This window comes from Drosophila subpulchrella, chromosome 3R, assembly GCF_014743375.2.
Source record: "Drosophila subpulchrella strain 33 F10 #4 breed RU33 chromosome 3R, RU_Dsub_v1.1 Primary Assembly, whole genome shotgun sequence".
NCBI lineage: Eukaryota > Metazoa > Arthropoda > Insecta > Diptera > Drosophilidae > Drosophila > Drosophila subpulchrella.
The window spans coordinates 51,744-71,447 of NC_050609.1; the positions used below are offsets into that span (position 1 = coordinate 51,744).

Consider the following 19,704-nt stretch of genomic DNA (forward strand, 5'->3'; position numbering starts at 1 on the left):
GTCTCCGGTCGCCGCTCTCCTTTCTCCTTTCTCCGTTCTCCACTCTCCATTCCCCACTCTCCACTCCCCACTTTCCACCAACTCTTCGGGGCAGTGATGACGCCGATCTATTCTGAAATACCCACATATCATGTGTTTTGATATAATGCCCAGCGCCCTTTTTCTAATAGATCTAATACCACAAACATTTGGTATTACGGAAGGGAACAAGTTATGGAATTGAAATATTGGAATTTTCATAATTTTGTAATGATCGCTTTTAATAACATGTTCTATAAACTTATAACATATACATATATTCATAGTTTAATTTTTAATTAAAATATTTGAATTTCTATTATTTTGTAATGTTTCCTTTTAATAACATGTTCAACAAACTGATAACATATACAATTATATATATTATAGATCAAATTACGCCATTAAAATAAAAATATAATTTTATAATTTTTATTATTTAACAAAAAAAAGATGATAAAAATAATTTATTTTTTCTTAAAGTATATTTATTTAACTGCATTTAAACCATACAATTTAAAGACTTACCCAATTAAAAATTCCTTGAAAGTTTTTTTTTTTATTCTGGAATGTTTTCAAATATTTTTCCATTTTTCGAATTCAAGAATATATATATATTTTTTGAAAAATAAAGATGTCATCATTAAAGAAATGTTAAAAGACCCCAATATAATAATTTTGAGAAAGGTGCAATAAGAATTTGGTTCTACTTATTAGTGAATGCAATAGCTATGCATTGCTATTGAATAAGTTAGTAATCATATTCATTGCTAGTTATGTAATAAGTGAATTTATAAATGAATGATCCCTACTGAAATAGAATATGTGCTCGAAGAAAAGCGCCCTGAAGAAAAAGGCCACAGTGACAGCACTATCCTGAAAGCGGGTTTATGAATTATATAGATTTTTATGCGGTCGCATATTATTTTTGTGGCCTTTTTTGCTTCTCCCTCTTTTTTGTGCTGGCCCCATACTCTTCGGTTTTGGGGGGCAATAAAAATGTCTTTTTATGTGTACGTTTGTCTCCTATCCCGGCCAAAGGATCTCCCTCCGTAATGGCCGCCTGTTCAGGCGGCGTCTTTATGAATACGCTGCGACCCGACTTGGATTCGCCCCGCTTTGGGTCCCTGTGCTTTACGAGTATCCTGGTACTGGTGCAGCTTTTATTATTCCTATTTTCATATATATTACACTCTCCATTTTTGGCTGTTATTTTTTCTTTCGTAGCCACTGGCTGCTGTTGTCATTTTTGCATTAATTTCATATTTGCTTTATGGCTATGTGCGTTGAGTTTTTCTTGCCGCTGCTGTTTATTTCGCATAAATAATAAATATTTTTGGTTATTGCGTCTGCACAGTATTAATATTATTTCCAGCACACCCACACACACACACGCACACCGCGTGCATCCTGCGAACCGCAGGACTCATGGCCGTGAGCCTTAATTTCGGCTCATTTTTCGCTATCAAAACACTATGTTTGTGCTGGTGTATTTGTTTTTATTCCACTCGTACACATACATATGCATAAACTTACACTCTCGTAAATATTTGCAATTAAATATGCCAAAACTACACCAAAATACACAAACATACACTCTCACACACTCGTGCATTTCGCAATTTGGGCCATATTGGATGCTGCAAAACTATCTACCATTTTTGCTGCAATTTTTTGGCTTTGAAAAATGCGTTAATTAAAAATTTCATAATTTACACACAAGTTAAGTATTTGCTTGAAAATATTTGGGAACCGTTTTCAATGATTCAATGCATTCACCACAGGCAGGCAACAAAACTAAGCACTTAAATGTATGTTATGTTTCGTTGGAATTCGGTTGACTTAATATTCCTTTACTGGCATGTGCAAAACATTATATGTATCCTAAATTTGATACAATTTTCTGTCTACTACTTTAGCCCACTCATAATAAAATAGTTATATCTTAACATTTCTTATTCAATTTGATAAATCTTTTAAATTGTTAAAATAATGTACATAGTTATATCACTTTTTGAAAACTTTCTTTAGAAGTGAGCTGTAAAACAAGGCATATGACGAAATAAAACAAGGAAGAACGCTATAGTCGAGTACCTCGACTATCAGATACCCGTTACTCAGCTAAAGGGACCAAAGGAAAATGGAGATATGCAAGCAGCAAATGCGCCACCTACCGGCGGTAGACAGATTTAAGCGTTGTGGGCGTTAGAGTGGGCGTGGCAAAGTTTTTTTTAAATCAATCGATAGGTATTGACGAGACCAATACATTTCAGTTTAAATTTTTTATCTACCATGAAAATTGTGGGCGCCACAGACTTGGGCGGTTTGTGGGCGTTGGAGTGGGCGTGGCATATTCGCGTAATAAACTTGCGCTGCGCTCAAGCCTACGGAATCTAAATCTGAAATCTCGTTTCTCTATCTTTGATATTTTCCGAGATATCCGCGTTCATATTTACGATTTTTTGAAGTTTGTGGGCGGTTTGTGGGCGTTAAAGTGGGCGTGGCAAACTTTTTTTTAGATCAGTCGGTAGGTATTGATGAGAACAATACATTTCAGTTAAAATTTTTGTTCTAGCATCAAAACTGTAGGAGCCACAGTTTTGGGCGGTTTGTGGGCGTTAGAGTGGGCGTGGCACTCTTTTGAAACAAACTTGCGCTGCGCAGGAATCTCAGGAATCTGCATGCCTAATCCCAGTATTGTAACTCTTATAGTTTCCAAGATCTCAGCGTTCATACGGACAGACGGACAGACGGACAGACGGACAGACGGACAGACGGACAGACGGACAGACGGACAGACGGACATGGCTAGATCGACTCGGCTAGTGATCCTGATCAAGAATATATATACTTTATGGGGTCGGAAACGCTTCCTTCTGCTTGTTACATACTTTCCGACGAATCTAGTATACCCTTTTACTCTACGAGTAACGGGTATAATAATTATAAGCCTCTGATATTTTGAGACATTTCAATTCATTCATTTCTGTTTCAATAGTTATGTTTGCGCCTTTATCAATTAGGCAACAAATCAACTTAGATTATTTCTGTAAGTACATCACGATAACAGGTGCGCTTAACCGCAATATGATTACAAAACCCTCTTAATCTTAATAGTTTTATTATCCCCTATCGATAGACGCATGAACTTTGATAGACATATCAGCGGACAATTCTACGTTATAAATGTACTTTTAAAGGCTTGCTTTAAGCTTAGAACTAAAATGAAATAACCATGGAGGTTTTTGATTCTTATATATATTATTATTGTCATATTAAACACATCAATAAATATTTATATTATTATAAAATTTATTTTTTTTTATATTAAATATATTTTTTAAAAGTGAAGACGTTCCTATATTTAGCACATCATTTGGTCCTATTTAAATTTATATTTTATTTACTGAGGGGAAAGCCAAAATAGATTAACAACAAATCTGTAAAAAGTTAAATTTTTATTTAGATTACTTCCACAGTGCTGGCCCCACTGTGTTCGATGCACCGGGCTCCAAGCAATCAGGTCAGCATCATTGTAAACAATCAAGTGCATGTGCACTCGCCTCCTCAGAAAACCACGAGGCCAATGGACAGCACAGGGCTTATCGGCACTTGAGGCGTAGAATAGACTGATTAAAGTGCCGTTGACAGCTAATCGTTTTGCTCAAAGTGCGAGATATTAAACCAAATGTATTTCAATTACACTTGTATTACACTTAACACTAGGTCTCAGCCCCAGTTCCAATGTCGCGGGCTTTCAAGCGGAAGGCTCGATCAAACGAAGAGAGTGCCTAAGAGAGCAAAAGTCAGAGACGTAGTCTAAACTCACAAAGTATTCCTTGTATATAATTCCTTAACCTTACCCAATATAACAAACCCATATAATAGTAAAAAGCTTACAAAGAAATTTTTAAACTAAGAATATATGTACAACAAAATAAATAATTTAGTTCAAAATAGATATTTGTTTTGATCTTTCTAAAGCCGTATATTAATATGATTTGTTTTGAGAATAGTTCAAAGTAGTCCAAAAGGTATCCATTGAAATCACGATGCCTATAATATTTTTAGTTAAATATTACTATAAATTTATAATTCATGATTCAAAAGTCTTAATTTTTGATGAATTTAAATTTTTTCAAAAAAAAAACGATTGAAAATTTCTTATAAAATATTGTATAGCATTAAAAAAATCATTTTTAAAATTTAAAACAAGTAAAAGTTTCCATTATATATAAAAGTTTTTTTTTTACATTAATTAGTTAAAATTTTGGCGATATTTTAAAATACTCTTAGTGTAAAATTAAAATAAGTAAATTAATATATCTATATCACGATTTTATCGATCATACTCACCCCCTTAATCGACGCCCCTAGTGCAAAGTCAGCCCAGCGCCGTTATTATCGCGGATTTGAAAACAACGCAGTCGAGCATTGTGCAAACTGGCGTCGCCGGGGGCAGTCGCTCTAATTGAGTAACGCGGCTATAATTTCCACTAGGTGGCCAAGACTAACACCCTGAAGTTGAGGACTTATTTATATATACTCCAGTCATGGAGGCGGAAAGACAGGAAAAACGAGGCGAGCACCAGGAGCATGCGCAGCCCAGGCTGCCGGACCTCAACTTTGTGCGCGACAAGCTGCAGAAGTTCCAGTCCAACATGCTGACCGACTTCGAGCAGCGGCTGTCCTGCATGGTGGAGGATGTGCTGCAGGATCTGCGACAGCGGGAGCTGCGGGCCCACGAGTTTCCCAACTTCGAGAGATCGGATCGGAAGAGCACCTGGCACAACCGCGTGACCAGCCAAGCGCCCGCGGACGTCAGCGACTCGCCAAATGGTCATGCAAATGGCACAAGTCCAAGGCCACCGCTCCAAGCCCAAAAATCCGGCCAAAAACAGCGACAGCGACAACTGCCCGAAAAAGTCTTCGTTGCCCGGGAATCTTACCTCACCGCACTGCTGCAGGTGGAGCACATGCGCACCATCTACCACATATTCTACATTATTCTGGTCATGTTCCTGCTAAACGTGATCTGCCACGACTACTTCGTGGAGGGACGGATCGATCTGGGGCTGAACACCATCCGGGGAGGACTCCGAAGGCTGCACTGGGTAATGGGCGTTTGGATGCTGGAGCACGTCTTCGTCCTGGCCCTCTACTTTGCCTTTCGCGGATGGGCTCTGGTCAGGCACAAGCTGAAACCGCATAGTAAGTAGGATGAATCAATTAAAATGCAGTTGAACTTCTAAACCTTCTCATATTTGCTATCTATAAATCTCTAAAGCCTGTGTAATATACAAAGTATACATATACAGAAGAAAAGCTTTCTCTTAACAGATTATAAAACTTTACTATCAAAGGCTTAATTAAATTATACAAAATGAAGAGCGGTCAAACAGGCACCCCATTCAAAAACACATTTAAAATGCATATCCATTGTTCAAATATTAACTATTTCAGCCTCATAAAGGCATGCTTATATTATAAGCCTTTTAAGCAATGTAAAGTATTTTTGAGGCACTTAACCAGGAAATTGTGACGACTCAGCTTATAACAAAGGAAAAGTCAGTTAATAGTTAGTCATCACATCAAAGTCATACAATGTTTTTTTTTTGTGTTTTTCCTTGTCAAATTGTGGCTTTAAATATTTAAGTTTTATACCTGACTTGTAAGACTAAAATGTATATGTTTATAAAGTAATGGAGCGGTATGAAAATCAATTTGTAGAATTTAAAATTTTTTTATAAATTTTTAAAGTTTCTCCAATTGAGTCTATTCTGAATAATACCATTTTATGTGAAAACTTTCCCTATCTTGCAGGTGCCCTTCAGCGCTTTTGGTCGCACAGCTGCCTAATCATGTACATCAGCTCCCAGCTGGTGTTTTGCTTTGTGTCCACCTCCCTCTGCCTGAAGTTCAACCTGCCTTTCGTTAGTGCCTGTGTACTTTTGCTGGAGAGCACTCGCCTGCTGATGAAGATGCACGCCTTTGTGCGGTACAATGCAGAGCGGGTTTTAGGTGGTAAGGCCAAGAAAGAAGACGCAGAGGAGAAGGAGGCAACGGGACGACCCTTTGTGCCGACGCTGAGCAGCTACACCTACTTTCTGTTCGCACCCACGCTCATCTACAGAGACAGCTATCCACGCACCTCCCACATCCGATGGAAGTTCGCCCTGAATCGCTTCTTGGAGGTGGTGGCCATAGCTTTCCTCTACGCCTTCATTCACGAGCGGCACATACACGAGCACTTTGCACAATACGGCCTAGAGCCCATGGGCCCCTCGCAGCTGATCCTCAAGCTGTTTGGCATGATGCTGCCCAGTGCGGTGATCTTCTTGTGCGGCTTCTACCTGATCCTGCACTCGTGGCTTAACTTCACAGCGGAGCTCCTGCGCTTTGGCGATCGAATGTTCTACAAGGACTGGTGGACGTCGCACACGTACGATGCCTACTACAGGAACTGGAATGTGGTCGTGCACGACTGGCTGTACGAGTACGTGTACAAGGATATGTACACGCATGTCTTCCGGGGCTCCAAGGTGGCCGCCTCGCTTGCCGTGTTCATGATCTCCGCCGCAGTGCACGAGCAGGTCCTTGGCTTTGCCCTGCAAATGTTCTTCCCAGTGATGTTCTTCTTTTTTGGCGTCGTGGGAGTTGCCCTGGTTTTTCTCATGCGGAGTGCGCCCAAAGTGATGGGCAACATCTTCCTGTGGTTCTCGCTGATCCTGGGCAATGCCAGCTTGATCTCACTGTACGCCATGGAGCACTACGCTCTGAAGAACTGCAACCTGAGCCCACCTGAGAGCTGGACGGATCGCCTGCTGCCGGCGGTGTGGCGCTGCTACAATTAGTCAATTAATTAATCACTACTTTTTAACTGTCTGTACACAGGGCGTACGCTTCGATTTGTATTTTAGGTATATAAACTTAATGAAATTAACAGAAACGTTGTCTCCATGTCGTTTCGTGTCTTTGAACTTGCCAGCTGAACTGCTCTTAAAGCTATGGGTATTGATTTTACATCAGTTTGTCTGATGCTAACTTATGAAATACTGCGTGAGCATTGGTTAGAGTCCTTGGAAGTGTGTGGTGATGGGATGAATGGCCGGGCCTAACCGCACAGATTCGCAATGGCCTGGGCCGCGTTGGCGGCAGCTACCTGGGAAGCTTCCTCGGCCGGAATGCGTTTGCGTCGGAAGAGAATCACATGGGGCTCCGGGGCGTGCACCATGTAGTGCACCCAGCCAGGACTCTGCTGCACGCCCAGATTGCGCCACTCCGTCTCGGTCATCAGGTGCGCCTTGGGCACATGTTTGGCCAAATCCTGGGGAAGTATTACGTGCCTGCGAGGGGGGATTCCAGTTTAATGGTAAACAAACACTGCGCGGGCGTTGAAATGCATGTGCCACTTACCGGTATTCAAAGTTGTCATCGAAGTACTTCTCCGAGTACTGGATTTGGTCGGCCGGCATTGCAAAAATCCAGGAAACCTGAGGTAAATAAAGTTTTTATATTTTTAATATTTTAGAGTGACCGTTTCTAGGGTAGTCAATAGTACGATAAAATACCAAAAATTCCGATAAGTCAATCGCTGTCACTGCATTCAATTGAGCATATATCGATACCGATAGTTATACTCCATATAAGGAGGCAATTAATTATCACAGCTAGTTCGATTTCTAAAGTTATCGAATATAAAGTAATCGCTTGGGTTACTAGCTGTCAAGCTGACAGCATATTTGGCGGGCAATTTAAATGTACCATTATCAGTGGCTGAGATATACAGGAACTCTAGTTCTGTTTATAATACTTTAAAATTACAACATTTCGCCTGCTTTTGTTTCACAAAAACAGACGTTTAACAGGATTGTTATGAATGATTATGGATAGTTTCTAAGCTAAAGTTTAGTTATAATTCGAAGCTGAAAAGTGGGCACATTTATGAAAACAGCGAGTTATGTTTACACTTCCAGTGTGGCCAGAACACGCTTTCCTGGAAACGCTCATCCCTCGCACTTCTCCAGTTGGAAGTGCCAATTTGTCCGTTACTCGGCCATGGCCACATTCTCCATCTTGCATCTCGCTTTTACGCTGAGGCTGTCTCCCTTTTTCACTGACTTACGTTACGTTCGGCCGACACTTACGTACTACGTTTTGCGTTTGCTTTGAAAATCACCCCACCTCCCGTCTCCTCTGCAAATAAAATAATCATCCGCCACCGAGCCCAACGTGGAGCAGCGCGGGGAGGTTCCGATGGGCAGAGTTTTTATATAAGCCCCTCTATGTGCCACTCGTCTCTTCTCTCGCCAACAATCCAACAACAACCAGCCTGGCCAGCGGACAACAACAACGCACACGCGTATAAATAAACGTGAACGCATGTACTTAATATTAGCATAGAGTTGTCGCATGCGATATTACATATACATACTCCCATGACAACGGGACATCATCCAGAACAACAACAACAGAAGCAACGGCGGAGCAGCTAGAGGAAGAGGAAGAGCAGAGGAGAAGAAGAAGCATTGGAAGAGGTGAGGGCGAAAAGTAAATACAGTCAAACTTCCAAAAGTAGAACCAACAGTTGGCACCAGAAAAAAACACCATGAGTTTCCAATATTCCTTATTATCAACCAAAATAGTTTGACCTAATCAGGAGTTCCACAGTAGAACCCCTAAAAAGGTGATAAATTTGTATACATTACAGATATGTATGGATTAGAAGAAAGTATGGTGACTAATTTAAAACACCTAGAGATTTCAGTGCATCCTTTTAGTAAGAAAGTTCTATCTAGGCAAGTTTGACTGTAGATATGTACATGTGAGCAGTCCGCAATTAGCTTAACTTTTTCAGTCCATCAGGCACCCACAACCCAATACCACCCAAAGGTCTCAAATGCTGGCGTAAGGAAGCCGAAACACCTGCTGCTGCTGCTGCTGACTGAGGAGAAGCTGGAGGAGCTGCTCCAAACTGCCCAGGTGACATCCAACCAGTTGGAGGCGACGCACCTGCCGCCCTGAGGAACTGGGCGCAACGGAGGAGGACACGGATACGGACTCGATTTTGGAGTAGCAGCCACCATGAACGCCAGCCTCATCTATGAGATACTCATGTATCTGAACTCGTTCTACTTCGGCATGTACGCCGCCTTCGAGGTGGGCGTGGGCGTTCTAAAGGCGATCAATCTGAACTACGGCGAGAACGCGTTGTCCCGGGAGATCAGTATCCTGCTCTCCCTGTGCATCATCGAGACCCTGCGCATCGTCTTCGGCCGCAAGAGCAGTCTCAGCGATCGTGGTGAGTCCACGAGTTTGTAGTACTGCATGTGAGGGATGGTTAAAACCACCGGCAGCGATGATGACATGGCGAAATTATTTGTTTGCCCGGTCACCATCCCCATACCAATTCCCATTCTCATTCCCATCCCCAGCACCTTCCCACTGAGGCCATAACCCATAAACGTTTGGGCGTACATATACGTATATGTATTCCACACGGCGTATGCGTAATTATGGTCATCACCCCGGATGAGTTTACGCTCGTTTTAGGGCGGCAGGGGGAAGGCGCCCTTCTGGCACATTAAGCAATATTCGATGGAAATCTATCAAAGCGATTCATCGGAATCAGCCACCTCAGCATCTATTGCTGAAAAATAAATTCCAAAAGCACTTGGGGCTCTAAAAAATCATATTCCCCTGCTGTCTTTTAGGAATAAGAGGCCTATATATAAAATCATTTCACTTCCAATGAAGAACTTAAATTTAAATTCAATAAATGTTGAATAATAATTAAGACCATTTAATCAGTCTGTTTCGGCAGGACATGATATATCGATTTAAACAGTAAAGATTTCAATGACAGCCGCGAACCAACCTAATTATAAACAAAGCGAACGTTAATCATTTTATAACTGGGGCGAATATAATTCGATTATTTTCTGTACAGATTTAGTTTACATTATTCCTCTTTTTTCTCATTGCAGGCTGGCAAGCAACCGCATCCGTAATATTAACACTGCCCAGTCTTGCTATTGTTATCTACCTGTGTTGTTTTCAAACCTTTGTTCTCAAACTCGAAATTATTCTGAGTGCCTTAATGATCACCCTACAAGGTGCTGAACTAGTCTACGCCAGCATATTCATTTGTACAATGTGTCGCCCCGTGACATACACCTAGCAGTTGATAAACCACGTTGCCGCCGCCACGTCAACGACCAAGATCGAGATCAAGACCAAGCCAGCACTAACACTCCCACCTGGAGGAGACCGAAAAGGAGAAGCATCCACAGCCAAGCGACGACTACGACGAAGACGAGACACTTTCCTTTGGCACTTTCACATCAAGCGATTCGCAAAGGCCACAAAACTGAGCCACTTTGATGCAAACTAAGCCACCGCACACAACAAACTACACTAGACCGCTTAAGGATTTACCTAAAACACCCACATATTAGAGCCGAAACATACCCATTGGGTGGCATCGTGAGGAGGATTTTCACCAAGGTACGTGAACCTTTTCTCAACTTATATAACCCGCACAGATCAGTCCCGACCACGGGCATCACATCGCAACGAAACTCGACGCGTCCGATTCTATCAAAAGCAAAGCTGCATTTAATTTGCATTTCTTGGTTGCATTCTTTTGTCCGGCCTTTGTGGCGTTGCCTCCCTGCTGGCGCAGTTGCTCCTCGGACTCGCTCGGTTTTGGTATTTTTATACGGCTCTGATGGTCTAAAATTATATGCGAACTGCATGCTCGTGCAACACCGCTGCTGTCCCCTAGGTGCAATGTACACTTCTAATTTGAATGTAATATACACGGGCCACTGCGGATACGTTAGGCTGGCTAGAATGGCCAGATGAGAGGGCTGTTTGTTGTCAGCGAGCTCTCGGTTCGGTCTTGGCTAGTCGTCATACGCTGTAGAATTATAAAGGAGAGAGCTTTGGGAGACAGTTGATGTATCCTTATGAATGCTTTTAAAATAAATATTAGGGACTGAAGAATTCGCGGCATAAACACTCCGTGAGGGATTTTAAAAGGCTTAAGGCAACATCAATTTTATTTTCATGAGTATTTTAAAATTTGTTATTTAGTTCTTATTGTTCTAAAGAATTTGGGCTGCCAATGCCTACGATGTAGAGAAACATTTTAAGGCAGTTCCTTGCCCTAGGGAGCCGTCCGCCTGGGGAGTTTTAATGACATTTTTGCTAATAACGCTGTCATGGCCGGTGAAATCATACTCCCACATTTCTGGGCAGGCCATCCGCCGGTCAATGCTGACCAAAACACCGAGCAGAGAAAACAAATAAAAGGCGACAACGACCAGCAGCACATTATTCAAATAAACAGCACATTTCGCAGCGACAAACCGTGAGACCGCCGATGCCGATGCCGCTGCATTGGCCAAGCGGGCCGCACGGCAGGTCCGCGTTATTATTATGGTCAGTCTATAAATACAGTGCCCAACGTGAGCAACGCCGCCGTGTGAGCGATCCGGGAGATCGATTCGGGCCAATTTGCCGTAGACATCAAGGGGGTAACAGGAGGAACAGGAACTAGGAACACTAACAGAGGGAGGAGGAGGTGCTAAGCCGGCAGGAAGATGCCGCCCAAGCGACCGCCGCCGCTCGTGCCGAAGAAGCCGAATCCCAGCATGAACTACGAGGTGTTGATCTACCTCAACTCGTTCTACTTCGGCATGTTCGCCTGTTGCGAGATGGCCATGGGCCTCCTGAAGGCCATCAATCTCAGCTACACGGGACACACTTTGGCTCTGGACACGGGGGTGATGATTAGCTTCATTGTCTTCGAGACGATTCGCCTGATAATGGGACGCGCGAGTTCGCTGGCCGATCGAGGTATAAAGCTCCCGCCCGCCTGCCAATCTAATTTTAGGATTAACTTAAACAATACTAGTGCAGCGGGTGTTATCATTTGACGCAGATGCGGTTAATTAATGTCTTTAAACGAAATCAGAAAGAATTCTAAACCTAAGACATAAGAATGAATATGAACTTTTGATATTTTATAAGTCTTTGGGATACTAAAAGCTCCCTAAATTATCCATTTTAATAAGCAGCCGATTTGTTGTCATACACCTTATAATAAAACTTCACCTCTTTTCATCCCAGGTTGGTCAGCCATACTGTCGGTCTTCATGACCGCACCGTGCTTCGTGGGCGTCTCCTATCTGCTGCTCCTGCAGACCTACCGACTGCGCCTGGAGTACTGCCTGTGCACGCTGCAGATCGCCCTTTACCTGACCGAGGTGTGGTATGCCATCGTCTTCGTTTTCTCGCTGTGTCGTCCAGTAACTTATGATTAGCCACATAGACAGCAACATCAGCCAACCAGCAACAAATATACATGCGAAAGATTAGCAATATACAAGATCGAAAATGAATAGGATGAGGTGTAATGAAATGTAGTGAGGATAAATTGGAAACAGGAGGCAGCTGAATTGCTCATGGCCGAGGAGGAAACCAAACAGAAACAAAAAAAACATATGTAGCATATTAAAACTTATGTATAGTAAGGTTTATGATAACATACACACACTCTTATATACATATATTTAACGGTTTTATATACAAAAATTGTTAACATTTAAGCATCAATTGGAACCAATATAAGACAACAAACAAAAATTTAAACTTGAATAATTTTCACATTTTTAAGATGACAATTTTTTTGTAAAAAATATTGAAAAACACCCAAAACAAATTTAATGTGTGGAAATAATTTATAATAGTTCACAGATAGCTCGAATCTTAAAAAGAATTGTAAAAACAAAATAGAATATCTCAGAAAACCTAGTCAAAAACCGAATCATGTGAATTGTGCTTAAGATCGCTGAAGGGACATCAAAATAATTCATTACCACTCAGCGAAGCAGTTAGTAGTTCATACCAATATTCAAAAGGAGAACAAAACAAAATGAAGCCCAGCTAAAGTCTAGACCATGTGTGTACTTTAATGAAAATACTTTATATAAAACTAGCATATAGCGTAAATAACATGTTCAAGACGGTACTAAAAACAAAGCAATCCCAAGTGGAAAAGCGTTTACAAGAAAGCAGTAAGAAAAACAAATTAGCTAAATCATATTAAACATTTTTAGAGTGTTAAAAACTAAGCGAAAACCCTCCATTATAGTGCCGCAAAGTCCTTGCGAAATTCTTCTCACTAATTCTGCCTATTGGCAACTGAAACCCCCGATAAATCACGCTCAATTATCCCCGCCTGAAAGGAATCGAGGATTGGAGCCCCAAATTCAGCTCCACTAATGCTAGTCACTAATGTTCACAAACATTTTGTAAGCTACACCGAAGATTGTGTATAATTTGTAAGACCTTTTTGTGGTTTCATAGCAAATTAGAGCACAAGTCGATCACAAAACTCTCAACAGTCCACAAATCTCATGCTTTTAATAAAAAAAAACCGACAATTTTAATTAAAGAAAACCGCTGTAAGCTGAAACAAAACCAAAGCCACATCCTATGTTGAATAATTTACCTGTATAATATTTATGTAATTTCGTTAAACGCAAAATGTTAACATACTTTTAAAGCGCGTGTAAAACGGATAGTTAATAAACAAAGAAAAACCCAAAACTTAAGAGATTTATACACTCGATGAAAGTACCAATTAAAGATCAAAACCAATGAACCAGCATCTGTTGTTAGTAGGCTACGGGTTCAGCACGATCTTTTGGAGTATGTGTGATAGGTGTATTTTATTTCGTGTCGACAAAATTTCACATATATTTCAGCTGCCCACAGACAGGTCTTCCAAATTAGTTTTTTCTTAAAATTCGAAACAAGAACTGCTGCAGGCCTGTGGCGATTTTAAGAGACCGGAGACGTTGATTCGTTCAACGTAAACTTCAAGTGATCTCCATGGATAGAAGCCACAAGTCGGGTGAGTTTATAAATGAAGCGGCCTCAAATTAAATATTAATATGATTATTCCTTTTGCAGATGAGGCCTTTGGTCAGTCCATGTCCAGCAACAGTCGCCGTGTCATGTGGAAGCTCAGCGAGGAGGAGGAAACCTTCGAATCCCTGGTCAACTATCGCCGCATTCCAGTGCGCAGCCTGTCCGACCAGCAGAACCGAAGCCAGGTCACCGATGTGCCCGCCAAGAAACGCACGGCCACTGAGAACTGGCTGCTGCTAGTCCGCGATCTCGAGAAAAAGGAAGCTAGCAGCATCGAAGAGGGCAAAAAGTCGGTCGGCCAGCGGGAGCCGTCCTGGAGTGGTAATCCCCAAACATCGGCCACCTCGCTGCCAGAAGTGAAGGAGACCAGTCCCAAGGAAAGAGCGATCATCTACTGGCGGCGACTCTTCGACGGAATCCATAAGCGGCAGCGGAGCGAAAAGAGGACATCCGAAGTGGAGCAGGAGGATCCGGCTGATATCGTTCTTACCGCAAAGCCTAGCCTGGCATTGCGCTACAAGCCCTCCCACGAGTCGCTGAAGCACAAGCGGAGCAAGGAACTGGCCCCTGAGCGATGCCCGAGCTCGACCCGGGAATCGGCGCCCTGCAAACTGGTATCGGACCTTCAGCTGGAGTCCTTCAGCCTGCCGCCGCAGCAGACGTGCGTGGTGCGCGAGGTGGCGCCTCGGTTCGCCCACCGAAGGCGCCTGTCGATAGCCAACGACACGGATTCATGCTGCTCCGGCGAGCTGGAGGTCCCCAAAAACAGTCCCGTCCAGGACCAGGAGCCAGGACCCCGACCGCGCAGTGAACTGATCAGCGTCCATGTCTCGGCGCCCACCATCTCCTCGTTCATGGAGGCGGCGCGGCGGAGCACATCCCCGGTTAGGCGTCGCACTGCGGTGAGCAAGGTGGCCGCCGGGACGAAGGGCGGATCATCCCCAGCAGCGGGGGGCAACAAGTGCTCCAGTGCCAGTAGCGGCAGTGCGGCCACCACCACCCTGCCCACTTTCCGGCAGCGACAGCAGGAGCTCCATCGCTATCGCGTCATGATCGAGAGACGACGCCTCGATCTCCTGGAGCTGAAGATAGCCCGCGAGCGCGAGGAGGCGCTACACAACGAGATCCTGTTCCACAAGGACCTGCAGATCAAGGACAACATGATCAAGGCGTACGAGGACAATGACTGCTCCAATGCTTAGTACTTACCCCGTTCACCGGGTCTCCATTTCGGCATTAAATTGATGGTTTCCAAAATAGTTCGCAATTGCCCTGGCCGCAGTAGTTCAAAACTCTCACCCAAAATAAATCAAAATCATTTCACACTAAACTACACAACCAAAAAATGTATTTTTTTTATTATTTCAGGATTGATTACAGTAGTCGTTGAAAAATCCTTAATTAATACAATACCATTTTTAAATATACAAGTTTATAGTAATTATTCCTTAATTAACTGATGTAAACTAAAAACTATGATAAAAAAAGATTAGAACCTCTATGCTTGTAAGAAAGATTAGTTAATTTTAAAGTAAAAAAAGCTTTAAAATGTATTCCAATTAGAATCTGAAATGTTGGCGCCCCGTTTAAAATTGAACGATCCCCTTTTTTCGTTTTTTAACACTGCTGGTGCACGCCTTTCGCGGTGAATGGCCTTTTGGCCCCAAGCAGTTTTCTTTTTATTTGTTTTGAATAAGAAACGAAACGTGAGATGTTGATAAATGTGTGCCGAATTTGCGGCAGGAGCAGGCTATGCCCGAAAGCCGTAAAGCTCTTTAGTTCCGGAAGACAGGGCACCCTGCGCCGCATCGAATTAATCACCGGAATTCGAGTAAGGTTTTGCACATAATTATAATTAGATCTCGAAATTTTCTGATGAGCTTTGCTCTTTTCTTGGTACAGCTTCAGCAGATCCCCAATGCGCCGGAAATGTTGTGTTTCTGCTGCCAGACGGACCTCAATTCGGCCATGATGTTCCGCAGGCAGTGTATCTTGCAGCAGAAGAAATGGGTGCCAGTGGAGGAGGCCCAAGAGCTGGACAAAATGGAGGTGCAACCAAAAGAGAAACCGAAACCTCTTGTTCCCAAGAAAAAATACCAACGACGAAAGAAGCTATCCACATTGCCGGTCGAGACCGTGGACATTGTCGTTCCCACCGATAATAAACCCTCAGCGGAAGCATCAGGTGATGATGAGTTTGACCAACCTGTGGATATCTCCACAGAATCAGAAACCCCGGAATGCGATAAAAATCTGGAGGAGATCGATGCAAAAGATGATGACGAGGAGTTTTTGGATTTAGATAACGAACTACCCAATATTAAAATCTACAAGTGCGCCACTTGTGGAGTCATTAAGAACAACAAATCAACCTTGGTTAGGCACCAGTATGAACACAGCGGCAAAAAACCCTTTCCCTGCAAGTAAGTTAATCTATACAGAATTATCACTGAATCAGTCTTCAAGTTTTTCCTTATATTTGTTTTAATCAATTATAATATATTTAGCCCAGCTTATAATTATGCTTACAAGTTTCTTTGGGTTTTTCATAAATCTGTATTAATTAATTCTAATTAACTTATGTTAATACCTGATAAATGCTACTTATACGACCATGTTTTCAGGGAGTGCCCAAAGGGCTTTTTGGCCGCCAGTGAACTGAAGGCCCACAATCTCACCCATCACACCGCTGAGCCTCCGTTTCCCTGTCGCTACTGCGATCGTCGCTACTTCTCCACGGCTGGCCGGAAAAAGCACGAGAGGATACACACCAACGAACGAAACTTTGTTTGTGACCAATGTGGCAAGTCCTTCACAAGGACCTGCATCTTGATGGCCCACATGGAGTCGCACAGTATTGTTAAGAAGTTCGGGTGAGGTTCCTAAACACTATCCAAGATTTTTGTGGCAATACAATTAGACATCCTTATTTAATACTATTTCAGCTGCGAAGTCTGCGATCGGTCGTTCAGCTTAAAAAAACACCTGGTGGCCCACCTCGACTCCAACACGCACAAACAAAATTCAGAATTGGCTTCATCGTCATCGGAAACCATGTCAGTGGTCAGTTGTGATACCTATTCAAGCTGGTCCCAAAGCTCCCAAGTCGCCAGTCATGTCGACGAAGACTTGGTGCAGTCACATTTTGATATATTATGTCAGGAAATTTAACTCAGGTAGAAATTCCAAAAAATTATATCAACAAAGGACCATATGAAATCTAGTGCTGCAAATATTGGTAATGTTTTTACTTCTCTGAAAATCTTCAACAGCTAGTTTCTTTACCGTGTAGTTATTTAATTCTTGTTAGTGGCCATATCTTTCCCAAAAATGCCAAACTAAACTTCTTTAGAAGTGGCTTACCATATAGTATACCCATTCCTTAAATATCACAAAAGTGCCTTTTACGTTCAAAAATCGCACAGATCCTAACTGCAATCTCAGGCAAAACATGCATTTTTAATCCCTAATGTTAATCCTTAGATCTAAGTTTTTTAAAAATTGTAATCTCAAAAAAGTTGTGAAAATGGCACCCATTAATGGTCACCACTATGTCTATTAGCCTTCAAAAAGAATAAGTCACCATATCGTAACATTTCAAACAAGGCGAAAATACCTTAAATGCTTTTAAAAAGCAGAAATTCAAATTATACACAACGTCTTCCAAAAGTCTTAACTTAAAAAAAACCAAAAACTATTCACTGTTACCCAAGAGTTATAAGAAATATAACAGCCGCAGAGGCGGAACGTAGGACCCAAAAGCGAACAAAAGATAAGAAAGTAAGATAAACTTTTTTACAGCAGCAATTTATGTGCATCCATTTATTTGTATTATCCCAAAAACATTTTACTGCTTATCTGTTTGATTTCAAAGGTAAACAATACCATCTCTAATTATTATAACCTTGCAAATCTAAAGAATCTTGATGGTACTTATGTTGATTATAATGCCCATTGATAGTTTACTTAATATTTTTACTTAGGTTTTACAATTTTTAAACAGTTTCTGATTTATCAGACTGCTAGAGTGTTTAAGAAAACTTTACATTTTCCAATAAAGATTCAACCCATTTTACAAACCCCCAATATGCCGGATTGAATACATTAAACTGACGACACAGCTGTTTTATTCAGATGAAACGCTTAATAGGCAATTGCATTTCAATCAGTCGAGCTGAGGAAACAAGATGCTGAACAACGTCTGCAGAGTGTGCGGAAGGCAGAAGATCTGTGAGAAGAGTCTCAATCTCTTCGACGTGGTCAACCGAAAGTATCTTAAGCACTTGCATATGATAACCGGCCTTAGGGTGAGTTTAAAAGCGGTGTTTAAAAGTGCAGAAAAATAATTAGTTTAAATAAAAGTTGTGCCCACTGGACAATGCTCCTGGTTTCATGTGTCTCTGCTGCCAGTCGGAACTCAGATCGGCACTGGCATTTCGAAGGGTGTGCATTAAGACCCAACAAAAATGGCTGACCATCGAGGCAGATTCCTCAGCAGATCCGAAGCTCGAATCGGAAAAAAATGCTACGGTCAGCAATTTTAGGGAACCCGATGATGGCGAAGTGCTGGAAGAAACGTTTCAGATACTGATTGAGGAGGAGCCCTCGGATAGTGTGCTGATACCTGAATCGGAAGAATTCGAGAAATTGGATTTTGAAACGGATTGCTGCAGCACAAATGAAGAAATAGATAAGGCCTCTGTACCGCACCAAAAGATTCTCCGAATTTCGAGCAAACCCAAAACCGATGATCAGATTTACACATGCGAGCTGTGCGGGACTTATGCCGCCTCGAAATCCATTTTTCAACGGCACATGAGAAAACACACGGGAGTACGACCATTTGGCTGCAAGTACGGCTCGCCTTCTGATTTAAATTGTAGATTTATATGCTAATTTCGTATCTTTTTCAGGGAGTGTGGAGCCAGGTTTCTCACTGCCGCCGAACTACGTTCCCACCACCGCGTCCACAGCAAGGAGCAACCGTTTGCCTGTCGCTTCTGCGAGAAGAGGTACGTCAGCTACATGGGCCGGATGACCCACGAGAGGATCCACACCAATGAGAGACCCTATGTGTGCGAAAAGTGTGGCATGAAATTTACCACCGCCTATGTCCTCAAGAACCACATGGTTATCCACACGGGCGAGAGGAATTTCCGGTGCGAAACTTGCAATCGTTCTTTCCAGAGAAGGGGGCATCTTAAAACACACTTCGAATCAATGATGCATCAAATTAAAATTAAAAGGACAGAGGAGCAAAGTCTCTTAAAAAGGAGGGATTAACTTAAAATAAAATCTTATGATTGCACAGATGAAGAAGTACGTTAAAAGCTACCATTTTTTGGTCATATGGTATTTATGAGGACTTCGCTTATGATTTTAATAATAACATCATAAATGTTTTTAAAGAGAACTTTTTAATCCTACTCATAAATATAAAATATTAGCTTAGTACATATATTCTAATTGTTTCATTTTCTATGGATTATTGTAGTCCAACAATATAAATTAATATAATGTCAATTTAAAACCTAGGTCTAAAAACAATCAAGATCATATCATAGCATATCATAATTTTATGTTTAATTTTAAAATTGATCTTTTAAAAATTAAGTTAAGTTAGTTTCTATTAAATAATTTTGTTTTATGAATAAAAAATCATGTCAAACTCAACAACAAATGAATCTAATATGTATACTAAATTTAAATGTTGTTTTAAGCTAGTAGCTACCGTTATTATTCTTC

The 19,704-nt window shown here is 41.7% G+C and overlaps 7 protein-coding genes across 10 annotated transcripts; 6 read left to right on the forward strand and 1 right to left on the reverse strand.

Moving 5' to 3' along the window:
* Positions 1 to 4,571: 4,571 nt before the first annotated feature.
* Positions 4,572 to 6,983, forward strand: LOC119545795 (sterol O-acyltransferase 1). The gene is made up of 2 exons (XM_037851675.1): positions 4,572 to 5,229; positions 5,842 to 6,983. The coding sequence occupies exons 1-2, from the start codon at positions 4,572 to 4,574 to the stop codon at positions 6,870 to 6,872; spliced, it is 1,689 nt and encodes a 562-aa protein (XP_037707603.1). The 3' UTR covers positions 6,873 to 6,983.
* Positions 6,892 to 10,641, reverse strand: LOC119545800 (cyclin-dependent kinases regulatory subunit). Its single transcript, XM_037851683.1, has 3 exons — positions 10,489 to 10,641; positions 7,435 to 7,511; positions 6,892 to 7,364 (listed from the first exon to the last, which is right to left on the reverse strand). The coding sequence occupies exons 2-3, from the start codon at positions 7,491 to 7,493 to the stop codon at positions 7,133 to 7,135; spliced, it is 291 nt and encodes a 96-aa protein (XP_037707611.1). The 5' UTR covers positions 7,494 to 7,511; positions 10,489 to 10,641; the 3' UTR covers positions 6,892 to 7,132.
* On the forward strand, positions 8,195 to 10,493 carry LOC119545799. 4 transcript variants are annotated; one of them, XM_037851680.1, is made up of 4 exons: positions 8,195 to 8,402; positions 8,479 to 8,555; positions 8,876 to 9,319; positions 10,005 to 10,493. In XM_037851680.1, exons 3-4 carry the CDS (start codon positions 9,103 to 9,105, stop codon positions 10,196 to 10,198), a joined length of 411 nt encoding a protein of 136 aa, XP_037707608.1. In that variant the 5' UTR covers positions 8,195 to 8,402; positions 8,479 to 8,555; positions 8,876 to 9,102; the 3' UTR covers positions 10,199 to 10,493. The 4 variants fall into 4 exon arrangements, with proteins under 4 accessions (XP_037707608.1, XP_037707609.1, XP_037707606.1 ...); XM_037851681.1 differs by having other exon boundaries at positions 8,884 to 9,319; XM_037851678.1 differs by having other exon boundaries at positions 8,195 to 8,555.
* A 791-nt stretch (positions 10,642 to 11,432) lies between the features above and the next one.
* LOC119545797 lies at positions 11,433 to 13,635 on the forward strand. The gene is made up of 2 exons (XM_037851677.1): positions 11,433 to 11,880; positions 12,154 to 13,635. Exons 1-2 carry the CDS (start codon positions 11,625 to 11,627, stop codon positions 12,345 to 12,347), a joined length of 450 nt encoding a protein of 149 aa, XP_037707605.1. The 5' UTR covers positions 11,433 to 11,624; the 3' UTR covers positions 12,348 to 13,635.
* A 123-nt stretch (positions 13,636 to 13,758) lies between these two features.
* On the forward strand, positions 13,759 to 15,305 carry LOC119545796. The gene is made up of 2 exons (XM_037851676.1): positions 13,759 to 13,942; positions 14,002 to 15,305. Exons 1-2 carry the CDS (start codon positions 13,921 to 13,923, stop codon positions 15,159 to 15,161), a joined length of 1,182 nt encoding a protein of 393 aa, XP_037707604.1. The 5' UTR covers positions 13,759 to 13,920; the 3' UTR covers positions 15,162 to 15,305.
* A 244-nt stretch (positions 15,306 to 15,549) lies between these two features.
* LOC119563458 (transcription factor Ouib) lies at positions 15,550 to 18,043 on the forward strand. The gene is made up of 4 exons (XM_037876867.1): positions 15,550 to 15,790; positions 15,862 to 16,382; positions 16,584 to 16,832; positions 16,905 to 18,043. Exons 1-4 carry the CDS (start codon positions 15,671 to 15,673, stop codon positions 17,128 to 17,130), a joined length of 1,116 nt encoding a protein of 371 aa, XP_037732795.1. The 5' UTR covers positions 15,550 to 15,670; the 3' UTR covers positions 17,131 to 18,043.
* Positions 18,044 to 18,047: 4 nt separating this feature from the next.
* LOC119563459 (transcription factor Ouib) lies at positions 18,048 to 19,261 on the forward strand. The gene is made up of 3 exons (XM_037876868.1): positions 18,048 to 18,266; positions 18,322 to 18,812; positions 18,873 to 19,261. The coding sequence occupies exons 1-3, from the start codon at positions 18,147 to 18,149 to the stop codon at positions 19,240 to 19,242; spliced, it is 981 nt and encodes a 326-aa protein (XP_037732796.1). The 5' UTR covers positions 18,048 to 18,146; the 3' UTR covers positions 19,243 to 19,261.
* The last annotated feature ends 443 nt before the right edge of the window (positions 19,262 to 19,704 follow it).

Excerpts from the sequence above, each read along its gene's own strand:
- LOC119545797 (XM_037851677.1), top strand. The coding sequence starts at position 11,625 with ATGCCGCCCAAGCGACCGCCGCCGCTCGTGCCGAAGAAGCCGAATCCC. Across the intron at positions 11,881-12,153 it reads GAGTTCGCTGGCCGATCGAG|GTTGGTCAGCCATACTGTCG; the intron begins GTATAAAGCTCC and ends TTTTCATCCCAG.
- LOC119545799 (XM_037851678.1), top strand. The coding sequence starts at position 9,103 with ATGAACGCCAGCCTCATCTATGAGATACTCATGTATCTGAACTCGTTC. Across the intron at positions 9,320-10,004 it reads GAGCAGTCTCAGCGATCGTG|GCTGGCAAGCAACCGCATCC; the intron begins GTGAGTCCACGA and ends TTCTCATTGCAG.
- LOC119545795 (XM_037851675.1), top strand. The coding sequence starts at position 4,572 with ATGGAGGCGGAAAGACAGGAAAAACGAGGCGAGCACCAGGAGCATGCG. Across the intron at positions 5,230-5,841 it reads GCACAAGCTGAAACCGCATA|GTGCCCTTCAGCGCTTTTGG; the intron begins GTAAGTAGGATG and ends CCTATCTTGCAG.
- LOC119545800 (XM_037851683.1), bottom strand. The coding sequence starts at position 7,493 with ATGCCGGCCGACCAAATCCAGTACTCGGAGAAGTACTTCGATGACAAC. Across the intron at positions 7,365-7,434 it reads GATGACAACTTTGAATACCG|GCACGTAATACTTCCCCAGG; the intron begins GTAAGTGGCACA and ends CCCCCCTCGCAG.
- LOC119563459 (XM_037876868.1), top strand. The coding sequence starts at position 18,147 with ATGCTGAACAACGTCTGCAGAGTGTGCGGAAGGCAGAAGATCTGTGAG. Across the intron at positions 18,267-18,321 it reads ATATGATAACCGGCCTTAGG|TTGTGCCCACTGGACAATGC; the intron begins GTGAGTTTAAAA and ends TTTAAATAAAAG. Across the intron at positions 18,813-18,872 it reads GTACGACCATTTGGCTGCAA|GGAGTGTGGAGCCAGGTTTC; the intron begins GTACGGCTCGCC and ends TATCTTTTTCAG.
- LOC119545796 (XM_037851676.1), top strand. The coding sequence starts at position 13,921 with ATGGATAGAAGCCACAAGTCGG. Across the intron at positions 13,943-14,001 it reads GGATAGAAGCCACAAGTCGG|ATGAGGCCTTTGGTCAGTCC; the intron begins GTGAGTTTATAA and ends TTCCTTTTGCAG.
- LOC119563458 (XM_037876867.1), top strand. The coding sequence starts at position 15,671 with ATGTTGATAAATGTGTGCCGAATTTGCGGCAGGAGCAGGCTATGCCCG. Across the intron at positions 15,791-15,861 it reads AATTAATCACCGGAATTCGA|CTTCAGCAGATCCCCAATGC; the intron begins GTAAGGTTTTGC and ends TTCTTGGTACAG. Across the intron at positions 16,833-16,904 it reads AGTATTGTTAAGAAGTTCGG|CTGCGAAGTCTGCGATCGGT; the intron begins GTGAGGTTCCTA and ends ATACTATTTCAG.